Here is an 18,104-nt window from a genome sequence, read left to right as displayed (position 1 = left end):
ACGACCCTTCTGCAGCTGCCACTGTGCGGGCCGTGGCGGAGGGGACGGGGCAGTCGCAGGCCTGGCTTCTGAGCTGTCCAGTTACCGCGGGGTCTCCCCGAGTCAGAGCACGCTAGTGGTGGGGGCATTCCAAGTCTGCACCCCCACACCAACGATGGGGCCGTCACAAATGGAGGGCACTAGTGACCAGGCTTCTCCCGGTCATCCTGCGTCAGTGGCAGCAGTGGGAAGGAAATGGAACAAAGAAGACAGCCAAGCTGCTTACACAGTAAAATCAACAGGATGTCTATTGGTATCTTTTGGATTGAGGGATGGGATGGCAGGTGGCAACAATCCTCGAGAAAGGGAGCAGGGAAGGAAGCACAGGTTTGGGATGGAAAGTGGCATTTCCCTCTGGGTAGGCGGTTTCCAGAGTTTGCCAGGCATCCAGGGGGAGCTTCCGGCAGCATGCAGCTGCTGTTCCAGCCTGAAGTTCCGAGACCAGGACCTGGGAGTGAGCAGCACATAGCCACGGTGTTGACTGGGACATCTTGGGAGTGTGTAGAGCTCAAGATGCGCCTCTGGGACAGCAGCCCAGGGGCCCCAGGAGTTGAGGAGGGGAGGGCAAGAGGCCCCTTGAGAGGTAGAAGGGATCTGGGCAAGCACAGTGCTCCAGCATGCCAGGGGACCGAGGACTGTGGGGGGCCTGGTCGGCAAGCGGGACAAGCCAGGCGTTGAAGAGGCGGTGGTGCCTGACCCAAAGAGGGAGCGCTGCAGATTCCTCAAGAAAGAGACTGGGGAGAAAGGCGACGGGCGCTGCCAGCTGCCCACCATTAACCTCTTCTGAGGCTTTTTCTCAGGTATAGTCTCAACCACGGAGGTTAGAGAAGCTAAGCGATTCAGTCTTGGCCAGCAAGACATGGAGGCATTGGATGAAAGCTTCTGGGAGAGTCGTTTTTTGAAACCTCACAGGTGATGAGTACTGGCTGCCTTTTTCCCTCCTCCAGTCCTGATGATGGTGGGTGCATCGGCTGAGGCTGCAGTGGTCTCCCTGTGACCATGAGGGACAGGCTGGGAGAGAAGCCACTGCCTCTGATGGCGCAGAGCCACTGAAGACACAGCCTTCAAGCAAAGTCTGATCTGTTTAAGCCACTGTTAATGGGGTGCTGACTTCAAATGCTGCCTCCAACTCCTAGCTGTGCAACCCTGGGAAGGTTATGTTTGTCCTGGGCCAGATTTTCCTTATACATAAAATGGCGCCACCTCACAGAGGTGTGAGTCACTGCCTGTCTGAAAACATACCTCTTCTGAGCCACGTAAATAGGTTATTTGCTAAGAATGAAATGGAAGGTGGTGGAGGCCAAGGCATGACAACAGAGGCGCTGTGATAATGAGAGTTGATGGAGAAGTCCACAAGACAAGCCCAGAGAGTGACAGGGTGGCAGAGACAAACCCGAGGCTTCGAGGCATCCTGAGGAACCTCTGGAGATGAGCTGCAAGCCTGGCTCTGCTACTGTGGAAACCCTACTGGGTGTGACACTCAAGCATCCAAAGAACAGAATTGGACAAAGGAAAGTTCTGACAGGTCCTGAAACTCACCCATCACATCTCAGCAGTGAGTTCTGATGGTTGGACACTCTGACACTGTGCTTAGAACAGCCGCTGTACCCTTCCAGAATACTTCTTCCATTCAACTCGACGCTCTGACAACCCAGTATTCCTTCTGGGGGATATTTTTCTGGAACGATTTCTACAAGCTGACCTGTGCCATGGCCAATTTTCCTTCCTTCCAATTGTTGATGTTTATGTTTTGTATTTAACTTCGATAGGATGCAACCACAGTGGGAACAGCAAACAAACAAGAAAGGCAATTGTGCTGTGTAACTGGAGCACACAACACAGCATCCCAGAGGGATGGGCATTTCACTCTTTCATTCTAGGTTAGAAAGCAGGCGGATTAAATCCTTAGTTTTTGCATCCTTTCTGCTGAGATACCAAGGAGCACACCTTTGAACACAATGTTCTTCTTTATAACAAGAACAGCATAGACAAAGATCAGAAGGCTTTGATTTCCTCAGGAGTAAACTTGGAAGAGAGCAAGAAGATGAGCCAGGCGAAGTTTCCAATTGTGGACATGAAAATGGTCATATTACAATGTACTGCATCATATATAAATAAGCCATTTTCTCAGACGTCTTGCTTTTCTGGACAATGACAGCTGAAAGAAAGGTCTTCTGAAGGTCAGCAGAGACCCCAGCAAGATGGTAAGCTGTGCTTGAGATGGGGCAGATAAACTTAGAGAACAAAACAGAGTCACATCATTCACCAAGGGCCCTCAGCATAGTCCAGTGGGTCTGATGGGCAGGCTTGGGATAGGGACAAAATTTAGGTTATCCTGTTGTTTCCCCCAACATATAAAAGACTAAAAAAGAAAAAGAGGGGAGACCTATAGATTAAAAGAGACCTAAGTCAAGCAAATGCACGGTGTGATTTTTCTTTAGAGCATGATTAGAACAAACCAAACAGAAAACAAAACAAAATTTATAAGGAAACCAGGAATATCCACTAGATATTTGATGACATAGTAATTACTGTTATTTCTGCTTAGATGGTAATATAGTTTTACTCGAGATTTAATGAAATTAATAATTTTTCCTGCTTCATCACAGACGTTCTTAAGTGAAACCATCCCCCCACCCCACTCCCTTTACTGCAGTGCCAGGGAAGGAAAAATATGAACAGCGACCTCGGGGCAACTTCCTTGATTCTCACTGAGACTCTGGCAGTGTTACCCAGTGTTGGATTTGCACTATCAGTGCAAACATCAGTGTAAACATCAACTTAGTGAAAAAGGCAAATGATAGCTCAGAATGACTATAAAAATGGTTTTTGTCATCACGTGCCAACATGATTTTATATATATATATATTTATATATATTTATAAAGTCCATGCTTTATAGAGATATTTAAAAAAATTGATAAAATGACAAGATTTCTGGTGCTGATGTAAAAATAATCCTATGGCAACAGGGGTGCCATTTTGAAAATGTATCAGCACATGGAATGTCCAAAATAAAATGCTAAAATTACTCAGAAAAATAAGTGGATTCTCTTCCCTCACACCAACTACAAATGTTGCAAAACAGTGGGAAAGAATTACTAAAAGAAAATGTGTACATGCTCAAGATAGCATTTGTTAAAATCAAATGTACAAGGCTGTTAACACAGCCCTGATTAACCAATTTCCAGAGTCAGGAAAGCCGGCTCTTATGCTGGGCGAGGGTTCTCCACCTCACGGCCAGGTGGCTCTTTGGTGATGGGGTTTTGCAGGATGCTCAGCAGCATCCTCGACTTCCTCCAGAGGATGCCACCGCCCTCCTCCGCCAGTCATGACAACCAAAATGTGTCCAAACATCACCAAGTATCTCCTGGGGGAACAAAGCCACTCTGAGTGAGTCCCTCCATCACAGGCAACATTGCCAATCTAAGGCCATGGTTTCTAACTGGAGCTGTGACACCCCCAGGGAAAGCTGTGGAATTTCACGGGGGAATCCTTTGTCCCTTGATTTGGGCATGAGTGTGGCTGCCATGCCTGCTCTAATGACTCTAAAGTGCAGAAATGGATCCCAGCGGCCATGGATGTATGTCTGAAACTCCTTTCTATATCAACTGCGACTTGGGTTGACTCCACATATAAATTAATTCCTGCATGTTTAGAATTTAAACAAAACCTTCCAGTAACGCAGCTGCATTTGTTTTGTGCAAACCTTTCCCAAGCCTTAGTCACCACTTTGGGATATCACACCCACACAGGCCTCTCATGTTTCTGTGGGTAACACCACACCCCATGCACCAGATGGCAAGCCATAAGCAACGCCCCAAGTCTCCAGGCACGATGGTCTCCACCACAGGGAAAGACAGCAACTCAGCCGACGTTACCTACTGACCGTTTCTTTTGCTTTAATTATCCTTTACAAAACGGGGACATGTATGGGTTTCTCAACATTACACACGTGTGTAGGTTCCATTACCTCTGAATTCATTTGCGAGGACTGGGTTTGAGACTCAGGAGAATCAGTGATCTCAGGTGTTTGCAAGCACCACCGCCTTAGGAAATCTGAGGGCGTTTCTACCCTCAGCCCCCTTCCAGAAATACACTTTGTGGACGTACCACATTTCTGTACCTGTCATCCGCCGCGTTCCTTCCCTACGTGGACTCCCTGATGTCAAACAGCACGGACGTGCTCATGGCGGGCTCTTCCACCCCAATAACGCGCACCGGGTTCTTTTCCTGCATGATCTCGTGGAGGTCAAACAGCGCCAGTGCCCTGCCGGCGGGCGGCCCCGCCTTCGTCCCGCCCCCGGGGCTCTCCTCCGGGGGTCCGAGCGGGCGCCGCCCGAGGTGCGCGCCGCGGCTGCGGACCTGCGGGCGCCGGCGGCCCCGGCCCCGGGGCTGCTCTCGGGTGTGCGTGATCTGGTGGCGGATGAGGTGCGAGCTCTGCGTGAAACCCTTGCCGCACTGGCTGCACCGGAAGGGCCTGTCGCTGCGCGGCGGGCCCTCGCCCGGGCTCAGGGGCTCGGGCCAGGAGGGCGCGGGCGCGAAGAGCAACCTCTGGCGGCAGTCGTAGGGCCCGTCGCCCGCATGCTTGCGCTGGTGCTGTGCCAGCGACGAGCTGTGCCTGAAGCCCTTGCCGCAGCGGCTGCACTCGTAGGGCCGCTCAGCCGTGTGCGTCCGCAGGTGCAAGAACAGGCAAGTGGTCCGCGAGAAGGCCTTGCCGCACACGCTGCAGGCGAACGGCTTCTCGCCGGTGTGCGTGCGCCGGTGGCGGCCCAGTGACGAGTTCTGGTTGAAGGCGCGCCCGCAGTCCTGGCAGGCGTAGGGCTTCTCGCCCGTGTGGATGCGCCGGTGCACCGTGAGGTGCGTGCTGTGGCAGAAAGACTTGCCGCATTCGGCGCATTTGTAGGGCTTGTGGCCCGTGTGGATGCGCTCGTGCTGCACCAGCGACGAGTTCTGGCTGAAGGCCTTGCCGCATTCCTTGCACGCGTAGGGCCGCTCGCCTGTATGGATGCGCCGGTGCACCGTGAGGTGCGCGTTGTGGTTGAAGGACTTCCCGCAGTCCGCGCACTTGTAGGGCTTGTCGGGCGCCTGGCCGCGCGCCAGCTCCGCCTCCGGAACGGGACGCGCCACAGTGGAAGCCTCGCCGCGGTCGTGGCGGCTGCGCGGCTGCGGTCCCGGGGAGCCCGTCTCCTCACGTGCGGCGTCAGGGCTCCGCTCCGAGCTCGGACCCCGAGATTCCGGCACACACGCACGCTCCACCCGGGAGACCTCTGGGAGCCGACCGAGGCTCTCCCCAAGTCTGAGACTTCCGTCCTGAACCGGGACTTCCTTGAGCTGCCAATGCCCCTGGTCCTGCTCGGGCCCCCTGACCCAGCCCGCCCGTTCCCAGTCTTCCCCCGACGAAGTGGGACACAGCGCCTCCCCCAGGAAGCCTTCCTGCCCCTTCTCCTCAGGAAGGCCCTGCTCCCGGGCTGGTGGTTGACCCTCCAGTGCAGCTTCCTGGCCTGAAAGAAAACCAAAGAGCTGTGAGGGGCTGATGGACACACCCTAGGTCGGTGTCCAACCTCCCAGTTCTGCTCACGTTGACCGCAGTGCTCTGTCTGCAAACAAAGCTTCCCTCACTCATTCTTTCAACAAAAACTTTTTGAGCACCCGCCATGGGCCAGATACTGGCCTAGATCAGGAGCTGGCCAAAGACAACCCCCAAGCTAACCACGCTAACGGGCGGACTCTGAAGCGGTCAGGTCTCTCTTGTCAGTCACAGAGGGTCTGCTGGCAGGCGATTTTGCAGGTGACACGCAGTCCACTCATCAGCTGGCTTTAAAAACCTTAGCACTGGGAGATGATGCTGGGTTAGCTGGGCGACGAGCAATCCCCTCAAGCTTTACAAACAGGAGGAGGAGGTAGAAGGGACAGGCTGGGCAGGGGGCCTGAGCCAGGGAAGCTGAGCCAGCTGTCAGCCTGCAAGGACACGGGGACTTCTGTCCAAGGACCACGTGGCTGGACTCTGCCAACAGCCTGCCCGCATGGAGGCACAGCCTCTCTGAGCCTCCCAGTAAGTCTGCCGCCTCCACTGCCCGCCCACCGGTACCCTGCCTTTGGCCTTGTGGGGGCCGCGGCAATGAACCAGTTGGGTCGGACAGAACTGAGAAATAACACGTTGCCTTAAACCTCTGTGTTTGTGGTAATCTGCTACAGTGATGATAGAAAACAAATACAGAGATTGAACACTGTCCACAAAGCCTAAAATACTGTCTGGCCTGAGGTGCTGGGGATAAAGCAGTGACTCCGAAGGACAGAAAGCCCTGCTGGGGAGGCAGACACACAGCACAGAAGGAGCAGGCTCGGGGGGACGAGGAGCTATTTCAAACCCAGGTGTGACAGGTCAGATCCCATGTGGAGGTGCCCTCTCACCTGTGGGACACCTTGCGAGGAGCAGCCCCTGGTCCTGGATCCTCCAGAGGCCGAACTGCCCCTCAGGCAGGCAAGGTGCTCCCTCCTCCCAGCACAGTGATGCACCACTCTACCAACTGACCACACACTCAGCCCCTGCACATACCTATTTCTGGGAAGGCAGGGCGGCTTCCGGAGGCTGCAGGGGGGGGTTTCCTGGACGCTCCAGCCTCCAGAGGCGCCCTCGGGCCTTGGCCCTTCCCCTCACCTCCAGAGCCAGCAGCGGAGCATCGGGCAATTCCCCTCTGACATCTCCCGTCCTCATCCTGCCCCCCTCACAAGAGGGCTGCTGTGAGGTCACAGGCTGGCCCAGCAATCCAACAGCTGGGCTAGGGGATTAGGACATGGACGTCTTCGGGGCCAGCGGGCCTGCCCACCCCCAGCTTGAACCTCCTGACCTGCTGCAATTCTGGCCATAGCACACTCTGTGTTCATGCACTCAGGGCCCACCTCACCACATCAGAATGTCCACAGGCAGCTCAGAGCTGACAGGAAGCAGGTTCTCAAACCTGCCTCAGATCCGAGGCAGTGCGGGAGCACTGGCCGGGGAGAGGAACTGGAGGGGCTCAGGCTGGCCAGGCAGCTGGCGCCTCTCCTCACCTCCAGACCCCAGACTGGGCTCCATGCACAGCACCCAGCGGGTCTTCTAAAACACCAGTCAGCCCTCACAAAAGCTTGTACAGGAACGTTCACAGTAGCGCTATCCAGTAGAACCAAGTAGAAACAACCCAATGTGGTCCACCAACCAAATGTGGTCCATCCACACAATGGAATGTGATTCAGTGATGGAAGGAATGAACTACGGAGACAAAGCACAGCATGACTGAACCTTGAAAGCCTGATGCTCCTTGGAAGAAGCCAGACATACACAAACTATCACGTACTAAAGTAAGTTACAAGGGCATTCTGTACGACAGAGGGTATTCACCCAATATTTTACAGCTGTGAGAGGAGCAGAGCCTTTAAAAACTGTGAATCACTACACTGTATACCTGTATTTATATAAGATGTTATACATCAACTACATTTCAAGAAAAAATAAAAGCTAGACACCAAAGGCCATGTTATAAGATTCCATTTAAATGGAATATCCAGAATATGCAAATTCCCTGATAGAAAGTGGATTAGTGACTGCCAGGGGCTGGGTGGGATGAGGTGATGAGCGACTACTGTCATTTAATGAGAAATATGTATGTGGTCTTCATCCCTGGGCCCCAGCACACAGCTCCTAAAACCCTTGCAATTTCCTTAGTGAGAGGGGTTAGGACTGTCTTTTGTTAATTGTAATAAATTCCCCTCAACCATGAGTTCATGCTGAGAGGCGACTCTTGATGGGCCCTCAACAGCTTCAAGATGGGATGCTTCAGCCCCTCTCCCCTGACACTTGCCTGTTCATTTATATCCTTTATACTAGCATTTATAAAACACAATAAATGTAAGCTGTGATTTCCTGAGTTCTGTGAGCTGTTACAGCACACTACTGAACCTAAGGAGGGCGCGTGGGAAGCCCTGGTTTACAGCCAGTCAGTCCGAAGGATGGGAGGCCGACTTGTGACCCATGTCTGAAGAGGGGCCAGTCTAATAGGACTGCGTTCCTAAGCTGTGAGGTCTGCACCAACTCCAGGCAGGGCGGGTCAGAATTGGACTGAACTGTTGCGACACCCATCTAGTGCCTCAAGAGTTGGGCAATCAGTTGTTGATGTGGAAAAAACCCACATATTTGGCATCAAGAGTGTTCTATGGGTAGAAACAAACCAGAGTACCTCTAGTGGATGATTTCTGGGGAGCTGCAACGTTCTGGAACTACACAGTGGTGATGGATGTACAATCCGTGAACATGCTCGAAACCAGAGAACCGTACACTTCAGATGGGTCAATTTTATGGCAAGCTTGGGACCGGGCAGCCAGAAGGGAGCTGGCCAGGTGGATGAGAGTTACCTCAGAGAATGGGGAAAGGAAGGCTACTGTCTGGGGCTGAAAATACACAGGCTCCACACCCAGAGGAGACAGCGTACTTGGCAGTCCTGTCCCAGGTGGGGGGCCACACCGTGTGTGGAGGGACCACAGACTCCCTGTGGATGGTGTCAGAGGGGAAGCGGACTGTGGGTCTAGCTGCTTACGTTTCCCATGGCCAGAGCCCACTTCCTTCAAAATGTAGTCAGGGTACCAACACATCGGCCCAGGGACTGATGACAATCTAACCCCACCCCAGCCTTCGAGCAGCTGGGGCGTCCCCCTCCTCAACAACATCTGGAGCTGGAGAAAGGGGACAAATATGACTGGTGCCACTCTTCCCAGCTCCCTCAGCCCTCGCACGGAGCACGGATGTGGCGTCCAAAGCTGCTGCAGCCGCACCCAGCCCGGAGAAAGGCCAGAAGAATTGGGACCACCAGCCTTGGCGGCGCGGGAATGCTGAGCCAGCACTGGCACGATCCCCCCAGCTCTGCTTCGTGAGGGGCCTGCCGCTCCCATGCTGACGGCGCTGGGCCAGCCGTCAGGTACTCATGGCTCCCACGAGAACAGAAGCGCGTACGGCACAAGTGCACAGACTGTGGACGTGCAAGAATGAAATGGAGGTGAAGGGCAGGTTCACACTCAGAAATTATCCCATGGGACAGACACACCACACGCTGCTGGGAAAAGAGGAAGTGCTGGACTCTGGCCGCTCAAGCAGAGCCAGCATCTCTGAGCTCAGAGAAAGGGGGGCATGAGTGAGGGGACCCCAGAGCACTGGGAGCACTGCAGGCAGGGGGTGAAGGACGGGGCCCAAGCCCCTGTGGAGAAAGGGCTCCAGGGCGGCCGAGGCAGCTGTCCCAGAAGGACAGCTTGAGGCCTTGAGGCCTGTCCCTTGAGCTTGTCCCTTGAGGCCGGCCTCTGGCTTGGTCGGGGAACTTGGATTTGGGGGCACTGCCCTGAACCAAACTGGGAAGAGAGACTCACTGTGGCTTAGGGCAAACACCTGCTTTCTCCTGGGAGCTTGGGTCTTGGTCTGTGCCAGGTGGAGGATGCCTGCAAGACCAGCCCCCAATCAGCCCCTGGCCCAGAGCCTACATGAGCCTGCCTAGTAGCCAACACCTCTCACGAACTGTCACAGCGCACTGCCGGGAGACTGAGGGGGTCCAGGGGGGGCTCTGGCCCCCCTGACTGGCCTCTTCCCTTTGCTGACTTTCCTCTGGGGACCCCAACACATCACCCCTTCCAAGGGGCACAGCTGCTCCTATCAGGGCTCCCACTCAGTGGGCTCTCACCTGGACGGCAGCCCTGGGCAAGTCCTCTCTCCGCCACCCACAGCTCAGCCCCTTGCTCCAGCTGGGAGATGACGTCTGGTTTGGGAAGCTCAGGCCCTGGAAACAGAGAAAGACAAAGGTGGTGTGGGTCTGCTCTGGAGAAGATGAGAACCAGTCCAGGCTCCAGACTGAGACTCCTGACCCTCAGGGGCCGGGGTGCCTCATAAGGTTCTGCATCCGGACACACAAGGGTAGAGTCTACAACCCACGTGTCCCGCAGGAGTGCGAAATCAAGCTCCGTGATCTCCAGCCCGAGGTCAAGTCATCACACGAGAAGCCCGGCAACCCATAACCCATGAAGAGTAAGTCAGCGCAGGAATCTGGTCAGCAGCAGGGGAAGCGGCCTCACCCACAGAGAGCAGGTGCCCAAAGGTCTCCAGCATCACGTCTCGGTACAGGGTCCTCTGGGCCGGGCCCAGCTGCCCCCACTCCTCCTGGGTGAAGTCCACGGCCACGTCCCGGAAAGTCACCGGCTCCTGAAACATCACACATGCTGCATCACCCGGACTGTCCCCATCGGTGTCTTCAGGATTAGGAGGAGGGGTGGGAAAGGTGAAGACAAGCAGGCCAGTGGCCAGGGAGTGCGTCCCAAGCAACGAGAGTCAGGTTTCCTGGGCCCTGCTGGGCTCCCGCCTGGGGTGGGCTGTCGGCCAGGATGCAAGAAGGCATCCGGGCAAGAGCAAAGCCAACCAACCCACAACCAACCTTGGACAGGCGCAGGTGCTGACAGAGACCAGTCTAAACTGCTGACTTGCAGATTTGTGGGCTAAAGAAACAGTGACTGTTGTGTCTAAGCCCCCAAATTTTGGGATAGTCTGTTATGCAACAACAGCTAACTGACACACTAAAAAATCCTCAGAGTCAAAGCAAGGCTTATCCTCCTCCCCGAAAAGAGGGGTGTGCAGTTGGAGTTAGAAATTCACTGGCCTTCAGAGACTGGGCAGGCTCACAAGTGACTGAAGTGGGTTCATGTAAGGGCCTGTGAGGGTACTTAACTTATGAGAGGTGGCACAGGAAGTGATGGTAACATGTGCCCTGTCTAAAGGGGCAGCTCGGACTCAGAACCAATTGACTGTGGCAAAATACAGGCCTCACGTGGTCAGAATGCCCAGTCTCTGGTGAGAAACTGAAAATTAGGCCACATTTTATGAGGGAAAAACTTGTAGTTCCATGTAAAAGAATAAAGTTAAGTCTCCTATCTCACGCCATATATAAAATTTAACTCAAATGGGTCAAAGGCATAAATATAAGAGTTAAAACTATTAACCTCTTAGAAGAAAACATATGGCTAAATTTTTATAACTGTATCTGACAAAGGATTCTTAGCTATAACAGCAAAAGAACAAGCAATAAAGTAAAAAAAAATAAGTAAACTGGACTTCATAAAAATTAAAACCTTTTTTGTTTCTAAGGGACATTAACAGGAAAGTGAAAAGATACTCGCATGATGGGAGGTGATGATTGCAGATCATCTCTCTCATACGTGACTTGTATTCCGAAGATATAGAGAACTCTTAAGACTCAATAATGAAGACAATCCAATAAATAAGCAAAGACTCTAAATAGGTATTTCTTCAAGAAGATATAAAAGAAAATAAACAATCAGCTAATAAGCACCTGAAAAGATGCTCAAGGTCATTCGCCACCAGGGAAATGCAAGTCAAAATCACATACAAAAGACTTCAATTTTCAAGTGGTATTTCCTTTAAGAAAAACACAATTACATTTTTAAATATTTAAGAAATTACAGTACAGGTGGAATGTGGTTCGACCAAAAATTATGCAGCAAATTTACAGAACCCTTTGGTTGCGACCAAGGTCTCTGCTCCTGTCCCCGCACCCTCACCTCTCACTCTGACGGTCCTCCAGCCCTGAAAACACGGTCGCTGTGCCTCCGGCCGCCATTACCTGCTCTGCACGCGGCGCCAATGACAGTGCTGGGCCCGCTGCGGGCTGTCTAGGCCACAGACCTCTCCGCGGCATCACAGGAGTCCCGCATGTCTCCTCCTGGCATCCCAGCAGAAGCCCGCTCCTCGCTGTCTTTGAGCCTCCCCGCTGCTTCACCGCAGACCCCTGCAGCCCTCCTCCTGGTCTCCTGCTCTGCACTGTGGGCCCAGCGGGATGGGCTTTGTCAGACCTGCTCCCTCCATACATCCTCCCCGAGCTGAGCAGGCAGTCACTGGACTCCACCCTGGGCGTTAGCTAGCTCTCAGTGTCTCTTACTCCCACGCGGCAATGCCTGAATGTATTTTTCAAACCCATGCCACTCCTGCTTAAAGCATTCAAATAGCTCCTTCCTTTCGATAAAGGATGACCCCCTTTAGCCTGGCTATGGGTAGCTGAAAAATGGCCCCTAAAGATATTCAGGTCCTAGTTCTTGGAACCTGTGAATATTATCATAAATGGCAAAAGGGACTCTGTGGATGTGTTAATCGCATCCCTTAATGGGTTTTAAACCCATTTTAAACCTTTAATGGGTTTTAAAAATAGGGAGATTATCCTGGAATATCCAGGTGGTCCTTAAATTCAATCACAAATGTCCTTCTGAAGGGAAGGTATTGGGAGACTGAACTACAGGAGGCAGAAGATAATGTGACCACTAAAGCAAAATGAAAGTGGACAAAGGCCCATGAGCCAAAAAATGCAAGGTCTATGGCTCTAATAGCTGAAAAAGGAAACACGAGACCAGCGGAGAGCCTTGACAGGAAAGGTGCAGCTGCCCACGCCTGATCTCAGTTCAGGGAAAGTGATTTCAGACTCCTGACCTCTGGAACCCTAAGAATCAACATATTAATATATATTTCAAACCATCACGTTTGTAATAATCTGTCATGGCAGCCAAAGGATGCTAACACACTGGACCTCAAAGCCCCCTGCTTCCGACCCTTGCCTCCTGTGGTGGCAGGCCTCCAAGATGGACCCCAGTGATCCCCAGCCCCTGTGTAGCCTCCTCCTATACTGAGCAGATCTGACTTATGTAACTGATACGATAATTCAGAGAGTGAATTCTGAGCCCAGGTCACAAGACACTGTGGCTTCCACCGAGCCCTCTCTTGGATCATTCCCTTTGTGGGAAGCTGGGCGCCATGTAAGAACGCCCAGACGGCTCCAGAGAGAGTCCCACACCAGAAGGAACAGAGGCCTCCTAACAACTCTCATGAATGAGCCATCCTGGAGGTGGATCCTCCAGCCCCAGTCAAGTCTCAGGTGACAGCAGTCCAGGCTGACATCTTGACTGTCATGAACCCAGGCCAGAACCACCAGCAGGTATTACAGGACTCCTGTCATCAGCAACTGAGGTAATACTGATTGTTGTTTTAGGCCACTATGTTTTCATCATTTGTTGCACAGCAACAGATAACAAACACACTCTCAAGCCTCTCACTGCTGACAGATTCTCTCCTTGACCGAACTTTAGTCTGGCTCGCAACCTCTTCCCAAATAAGCTTTGACCTTTGGGCTTCTGCATCCATTTCTGCATCATTCAGTTTTACCGAAATTCTGGTCCCATTGGTTTCTTGGGTCCCACTGGTCCCAAGAATCCTACCCTCCATATCTGATCACTCTTGATATCTTTTCAAAGTCCTCATCCCCCACAGCCCTCCAAGTAACATCCCATCATTTGGCCTGATTCAGCAAGAACCCTGTTTTAGGTCAGTTTAGCAAGATATGCAGATGACACCACTCTAATGGCAGAAAGTAAAGAGGAACTAAGGAGTCTCTTGATGAGGGTGAAAGAGGAGAGTGAAAAAGCTGACTTAAAACTCAACATTCAGAAAACTAAGATCATGGCATCTGGTCCCACCACTTCATGGCAAACAGATGGGGAAACAATGGAAATGGTGACAGACTTTATTTTCTTGGGCTCCAAAATCACTGCAGAGGGTAACTGCAACCATGAAATTTTTAAAAGATGCTTGCTCCCTCAAAGGAAAGCTATGACAAACCTAGACAGCATATTAAAAAGCAGAGACATCACTTTGTCCATATAGTTAAGTGAAAGTATTAGTCACTCAGCCATGTCCAATTCTTTGTGACCCCATGGACTGTAGCCCACCAGGCTCCTCTGGAATTTTCTTGAATTCTCTTGAGAATTCCTCTTGCCTGGATCAGGCAAGAATACTGGAGCGGGTTGCCATTTCCTTCTCCAGGGGATCTTCCCCACTCAGAGATGGAACCTGGATCTCCTGCATTGCGAACAGACATGCAGTCGTGTATGTCATGTATGGATGTACAGCTGGACCATAAAGAAGGCTGAGCGCCAAAGAACTGATGCTTTCGAATTGCGGTGCTGGATAAGACTCTTGAGAGTCCCGTGGACTGCAAGGAGACCTAACCAGTCATCCTAAAGGAAACCAACCCTGAATATTCATTGGAAGAACTGATACTGAAGCTCCCAATACTTTGGCCACCTGATGCGAAGAGCCAACTCATTGGAAAAGACCCTGATGCTGTGAAAGATTGAACGCAGGAGCAGAAGGGGATGACAGAGGATGAGATAGTTGGATGGCATCGCCAACTCAATGGACATGAGTTTGAGCAAACTCTGGGAGATAGTGAAGGACAGGGAAGTCTGGCATGCTGCAGTCCATGAGGTCGCACAGTCAGACAACAACCAAAAATTACCTCTACCCCCACTATAAAAAATACCCACATTTGCTTGTTGTATTCACAGTTGAGCCCAGTTCTATACTGAAGTCTCTTTCCCCCTATTGCAACTGTCCCCAAAGAAAACCTGTTTTTACTGCTTTAACTATGGCCCAGCTCTGATACTCTTTGACACTGCTCACTCCCTGCCCCTTCTCCGGGATCCACAGCAAAAGCAAACAAAAACGTGGTTGCATCTCCTACACATTTGCAACAGTCTCCGAACACTGTGCACACCTAGGATTATCAACAGTCTCACTTTGCATACCAAATCTGAAATAAATGCAAAAGCCGGTAGGCAAGGACAGAAGGACAGAAAGTCTGGAACTTAAGGAATTATATACATTTCTTTTGGTTCCTGCCACGTGGAGTCAGCACGGTATGGAGAACACGGGCAGCAGCCACTTTGTCTAGAAGGGCCGGAGCTTTCAAACAGGCGCCTTCCCAGATGCCCTTGGAGATTGCTCTGAACTGAGTCCCCGACAGCCCGGCAGGGGTCAGACCCTAATAGTCGCTCCCGCCCCAATAACGCGGTGTGTCCTTACCCAGGAGGCGGTGCCCGGGGTTTCGGGGAGCGGGACTCTGGGTGGGTGTCGGTTGACTCCGCACGTTGAAGCATCTCTACTACAGTTTCTAAGACCCATCCTCACGGTGGACGGCCTTCGGGGCGGGGGAGGGGGGCAGGATATCGGCGGGGGGCCAGCCTGATGCTCGGGAACGAACCCAAGTCCTTTCCCTGAACGGAAAGGCCGGAGGACTCGCGGAGCACGCGCACTCGGGGACGGGAAAGCCCGGGTTCGAACCAGACGCCACCCCTCACCAGCTGGGCATGTCAGCGTACCCCAACCTGGGCTTCAGTCTCCCCGTCTGTCCAGGGGATAAGGCCCGACCCTGCCCACCGTGCGCTGTGAGGGCTAAAGGGGTAATACCCGGCCCGAAGCCCGCTGCCATCGTTGTTATTGTTGCTATTATTGTTCTGCCGTACCTGGAGCCGTTCTACCGGCGGCCCCATAGCCATCGCCAGTGCCGCCGCTTCCTCCTCGGGGTCCATCCTAGGCTGACAGGTAGAGGACTGGTGCCCGAGGCGACCCTGAACACGAGAGCCGTCCCCGACACAAGAACCTCAAGACTCACAGCCCGCTGGACAATGGCGGCCGCGCTGGGGACGCCGAAACTACAGATCCCAGAAGGCCGTGCGGCACGCCGCAGCCCCGGCCAATGAAAGCTTTCGTTCGTCGAGCCTTCAACCAATGGGAGCCCGTTGGCTTCGGGCCAATGGGAGCTTCCTCCCTGTTGCCCTGAGGCCAATGGGAGCCTCCATCCTCCGGCCTCCAGGTACCGCAAGCGCTCACCGCAGAGAGCCGCGGGCCTGAGTGGGCGGGGTTCCTCTGCCCATTGCTGTAGTGCTGCGGGTCGTCGTCGTGGGGAAGTCCTTCTCCCAGTCCAGCCGTTCCGCAGCCTTCGCCTTCGCAGCCCTGCCTCCAAATGCCAGTCTGCGCCCCGGGTCCCCTCCTCCAAATACAGTCTGCGCCCCGTGGCCCCTCTTTCAAATGCCAATCTGCGCCCTGCGGCCCCTCTTTCAAGTGCAGTTTGTGCCCCGCTGCCCCCCTTCCAAATGCCAGTCGGCAACCTGGATTGCCACAGCCCTTGAAATCCGGGGTCTGCTCTTCCTAGCCGGAAACACAGAGGAGGAGGCCTGGGGCTTTCCTAGTTTCTTTCTGGATTGTATACTGTCGTTGTGCTCAAAATATTTCTATGCTTCAGAATAACACGAACGTTTAAACGTTTGTCACTGGAACCATTTTGAGGAGCCGTTGCCCAGAGCGGGCACCGCTCGAGATCTGAAAGCTGATCTTGTTCTGTTTCTCGATTGGGGGTGTTTCCCTTGCCATGGGTCATGTCTGTGAGTTTGTTAGAGTCTGTTAAAAAATTACTAGAAAAGAAGGAAAAAGCAGATGTTCACCGGGATGCAATCAAATAAGAATATTTACTTGACCATTTACTGTATGCTAGGAACCAGGCATAGCAAGCAGAGAACAGAGGTACTTGCCTGCCCTCACAGTGGTGCTGGTGTAGTGGGGAGAGACAGACAATAAAGCACAAACATGGCAAAGGGGTGAACAGTCACGGTCACTGCGGGGATGGGGCAGCCGGCCTCCAAGGGGCCTGAAGTTTCCACACTCTCTCCTGCTCCTCTCTTTTCTGCCCTTGAATCTCCGCTCCTCCAGTGACCCCTCTGCTCTTTACTGGGCAACCCCCCTGCAACCCTATCTGGGGCCCAACCCCACAAGGTCTGCAGTACCAGGAGGAGCATGTGGTCAAGCATCTTCCTTCACCACAGCAGGTGCCTGTGGAAACCACAAATCAGGCAGCCTCCAAGGAGACCAAATCTGGCCTCTGTCAGGAACCCAGCAAAATTTCCTGGCAGTATCCCTTTCTCTACAGTCACGGACCGATGAAAGGTTAGATAGCATCACCGACTCAATGGACATGAATTTGAGCAAACGCTGGGAGATAGTGGAGGATGGAGGAGACTGCCGGGCTGCGATCCATGGGGTTGCAGAGTCGGACATGACTGGGTGACTGAATAGTCACTGACTTTTCTCCTGGTGCTGCTGAATCTTGGATGCATGATGTTTTCCTATTACTTTGACTGTTTCTTTTCTATTACTTGTAGTTTTGTTTTCTTCTTGATTATAAGTGTTAATTTCTCAATGGTGTCCAACTCTTTGCCCCCTGGGGATGGTAGCCTGCCAGGTTCCTCTGTCAATGGAATTCTCCAGACGAGGATACTAGAGTGAGTAACCATTCATTTCCAGGGGATCTTCCTGACCCAAGGATCAATCCCAGGCCTCTTGCATTACAGGCAGATTCTTTACCATCTGAGCCACTAGAGAAGCCCTGATTTTAATATAGGGTTTTGTCTATTGAAGTAGTTCTCAAAGTGTGGACTAGGGACAACCTGGGAGATTCCTGAGATCCTTTCTATGAGTCAGTGAGTTCCAAGCTAAGTTCATAATAATACTTCCCCCCCATTCCCGTTTCTCACAAATGTATGGTAGAGGTTTTTTTTTAAGCTTCTGAATGAACAATATTGGGACAGACTGACGGTGTCAGACAAAGCTGGATACTGGTTAACTTGGTGAAAACAGACTTTATTTAGTAACTGCTGACAGAAGAGGCAATAACTGAGCTCCATTTGAATGTGTACAGAGGTGATTGGGCTTTCTTTAAAAAAATAATTTTGTTTATGGCTGTGCTGAGTCTTCCTTGCTGTGAGGTCTTTTCTCTAGTTGCGGTGGGCAGGGGCTGCTCTTTGTTGGGTGAGCAAGGTCCTCATTGCCGTAGCTTCTCTTCTTCCAGAGCACAGGCTACAGGCGTGAGGGCTTCAGGAGTTGCGGCCTCTGGGCTCTAGACCGCAGGTTCAGTAGTTGTGATGGGGGCTTAGTTACCCCACAGCATAGAGGATCTTCCTGGGCCAGGGACTGAACACGTGTTTCCTTCTTTGGCAGGCGGACTCTTTACCACTGAGCTACCAGTGAAGCCGAGACTGGGCAGTTGAAAGGGAGAATGAGGGAATCAGAAGGGGGAGTGTAGGGGCTCACATGAAAAATTATAAAGGGTTGTTCAGTGTAAATGTGATTAGGTCAGCTGCATCAGATGCTGGGCATTCTTGAAG

General features: G+C 52.5%; 1 protein-coding gene across 3 annotated transcripts; it reads right to left on the bottom strand.

The window, feature by feature from the left end:
• Window positions 1-261: 261 nt before the first annotated feature.
• ZNF8 (zinc finger protein 8) lies at window positions 262-15,594 on the bottom strand. 3 transcript variants are annotated; one of them, XM_070772426.1, is made up of 5 exons: window positions 15,411-15,588; window positions 11,396-11,481; window positions 10,128-10,254; window positions 9,740-9,835; window positions 262-5,542 (listed from the first exon to the last, which is right to left on the bottom strand). In XM_070772426.1, exons 3-5 carry the CDS (start codon window positions 10,159-10,161, stop codon window positions 4,188-4,190), a joined length of 1,485 nt encoding a protein of 494 aa, XP_070628527.1. In that variant the 5' UTR covers window positions 10,162-10,254; window positions 11,396-11,481; window positions 15,411-15,588; the 3' UTR covers window positions 262-4,187. The 3 variants fall into 3 exon arrangements, with proteins under 3 accessions (XP_070628527.1, XP_070628526.1, XP_070628528.1); XM_070772425.1 differs by lacking the exon at window positions 11,396-11,481 and having other exon boundaries at window positions 15,411-15,594; XM_070772427.1 differs by lacking the exons at window positions 9,740-9,835; window positions 10,128-10,254; window positions 11,396-11,481; window positions 15,411-15,588 and adding an exon at window positions 7,092-9,083.
• Between the last annotated feature and the right edge of the window lie 2,510 nt (window positions 15,595-18,104).

This window comes from Bos indicus, chromosome 18, assembly GCF_029378745.1.
Source record: "Bos indicus isolate NIAB-ARS_2022 breed Sahiwal x Tharparkar chromosome 18, NIAB-ARS_B.indTharparkar_mat_pri_1.0, whole genome shotgun sequence".
Taxonomy (NCBI): domain Eukaryota; kingdom Metazoa; phylum Chordata; class Mammalia; order Artiodactyla; family Bovidae; genus Bos; species Bos indicus.
Note: the sequence above shows the minus strand (reverse complement) of the source record. Positions and strands in the feature narration are given on the sequence as shown.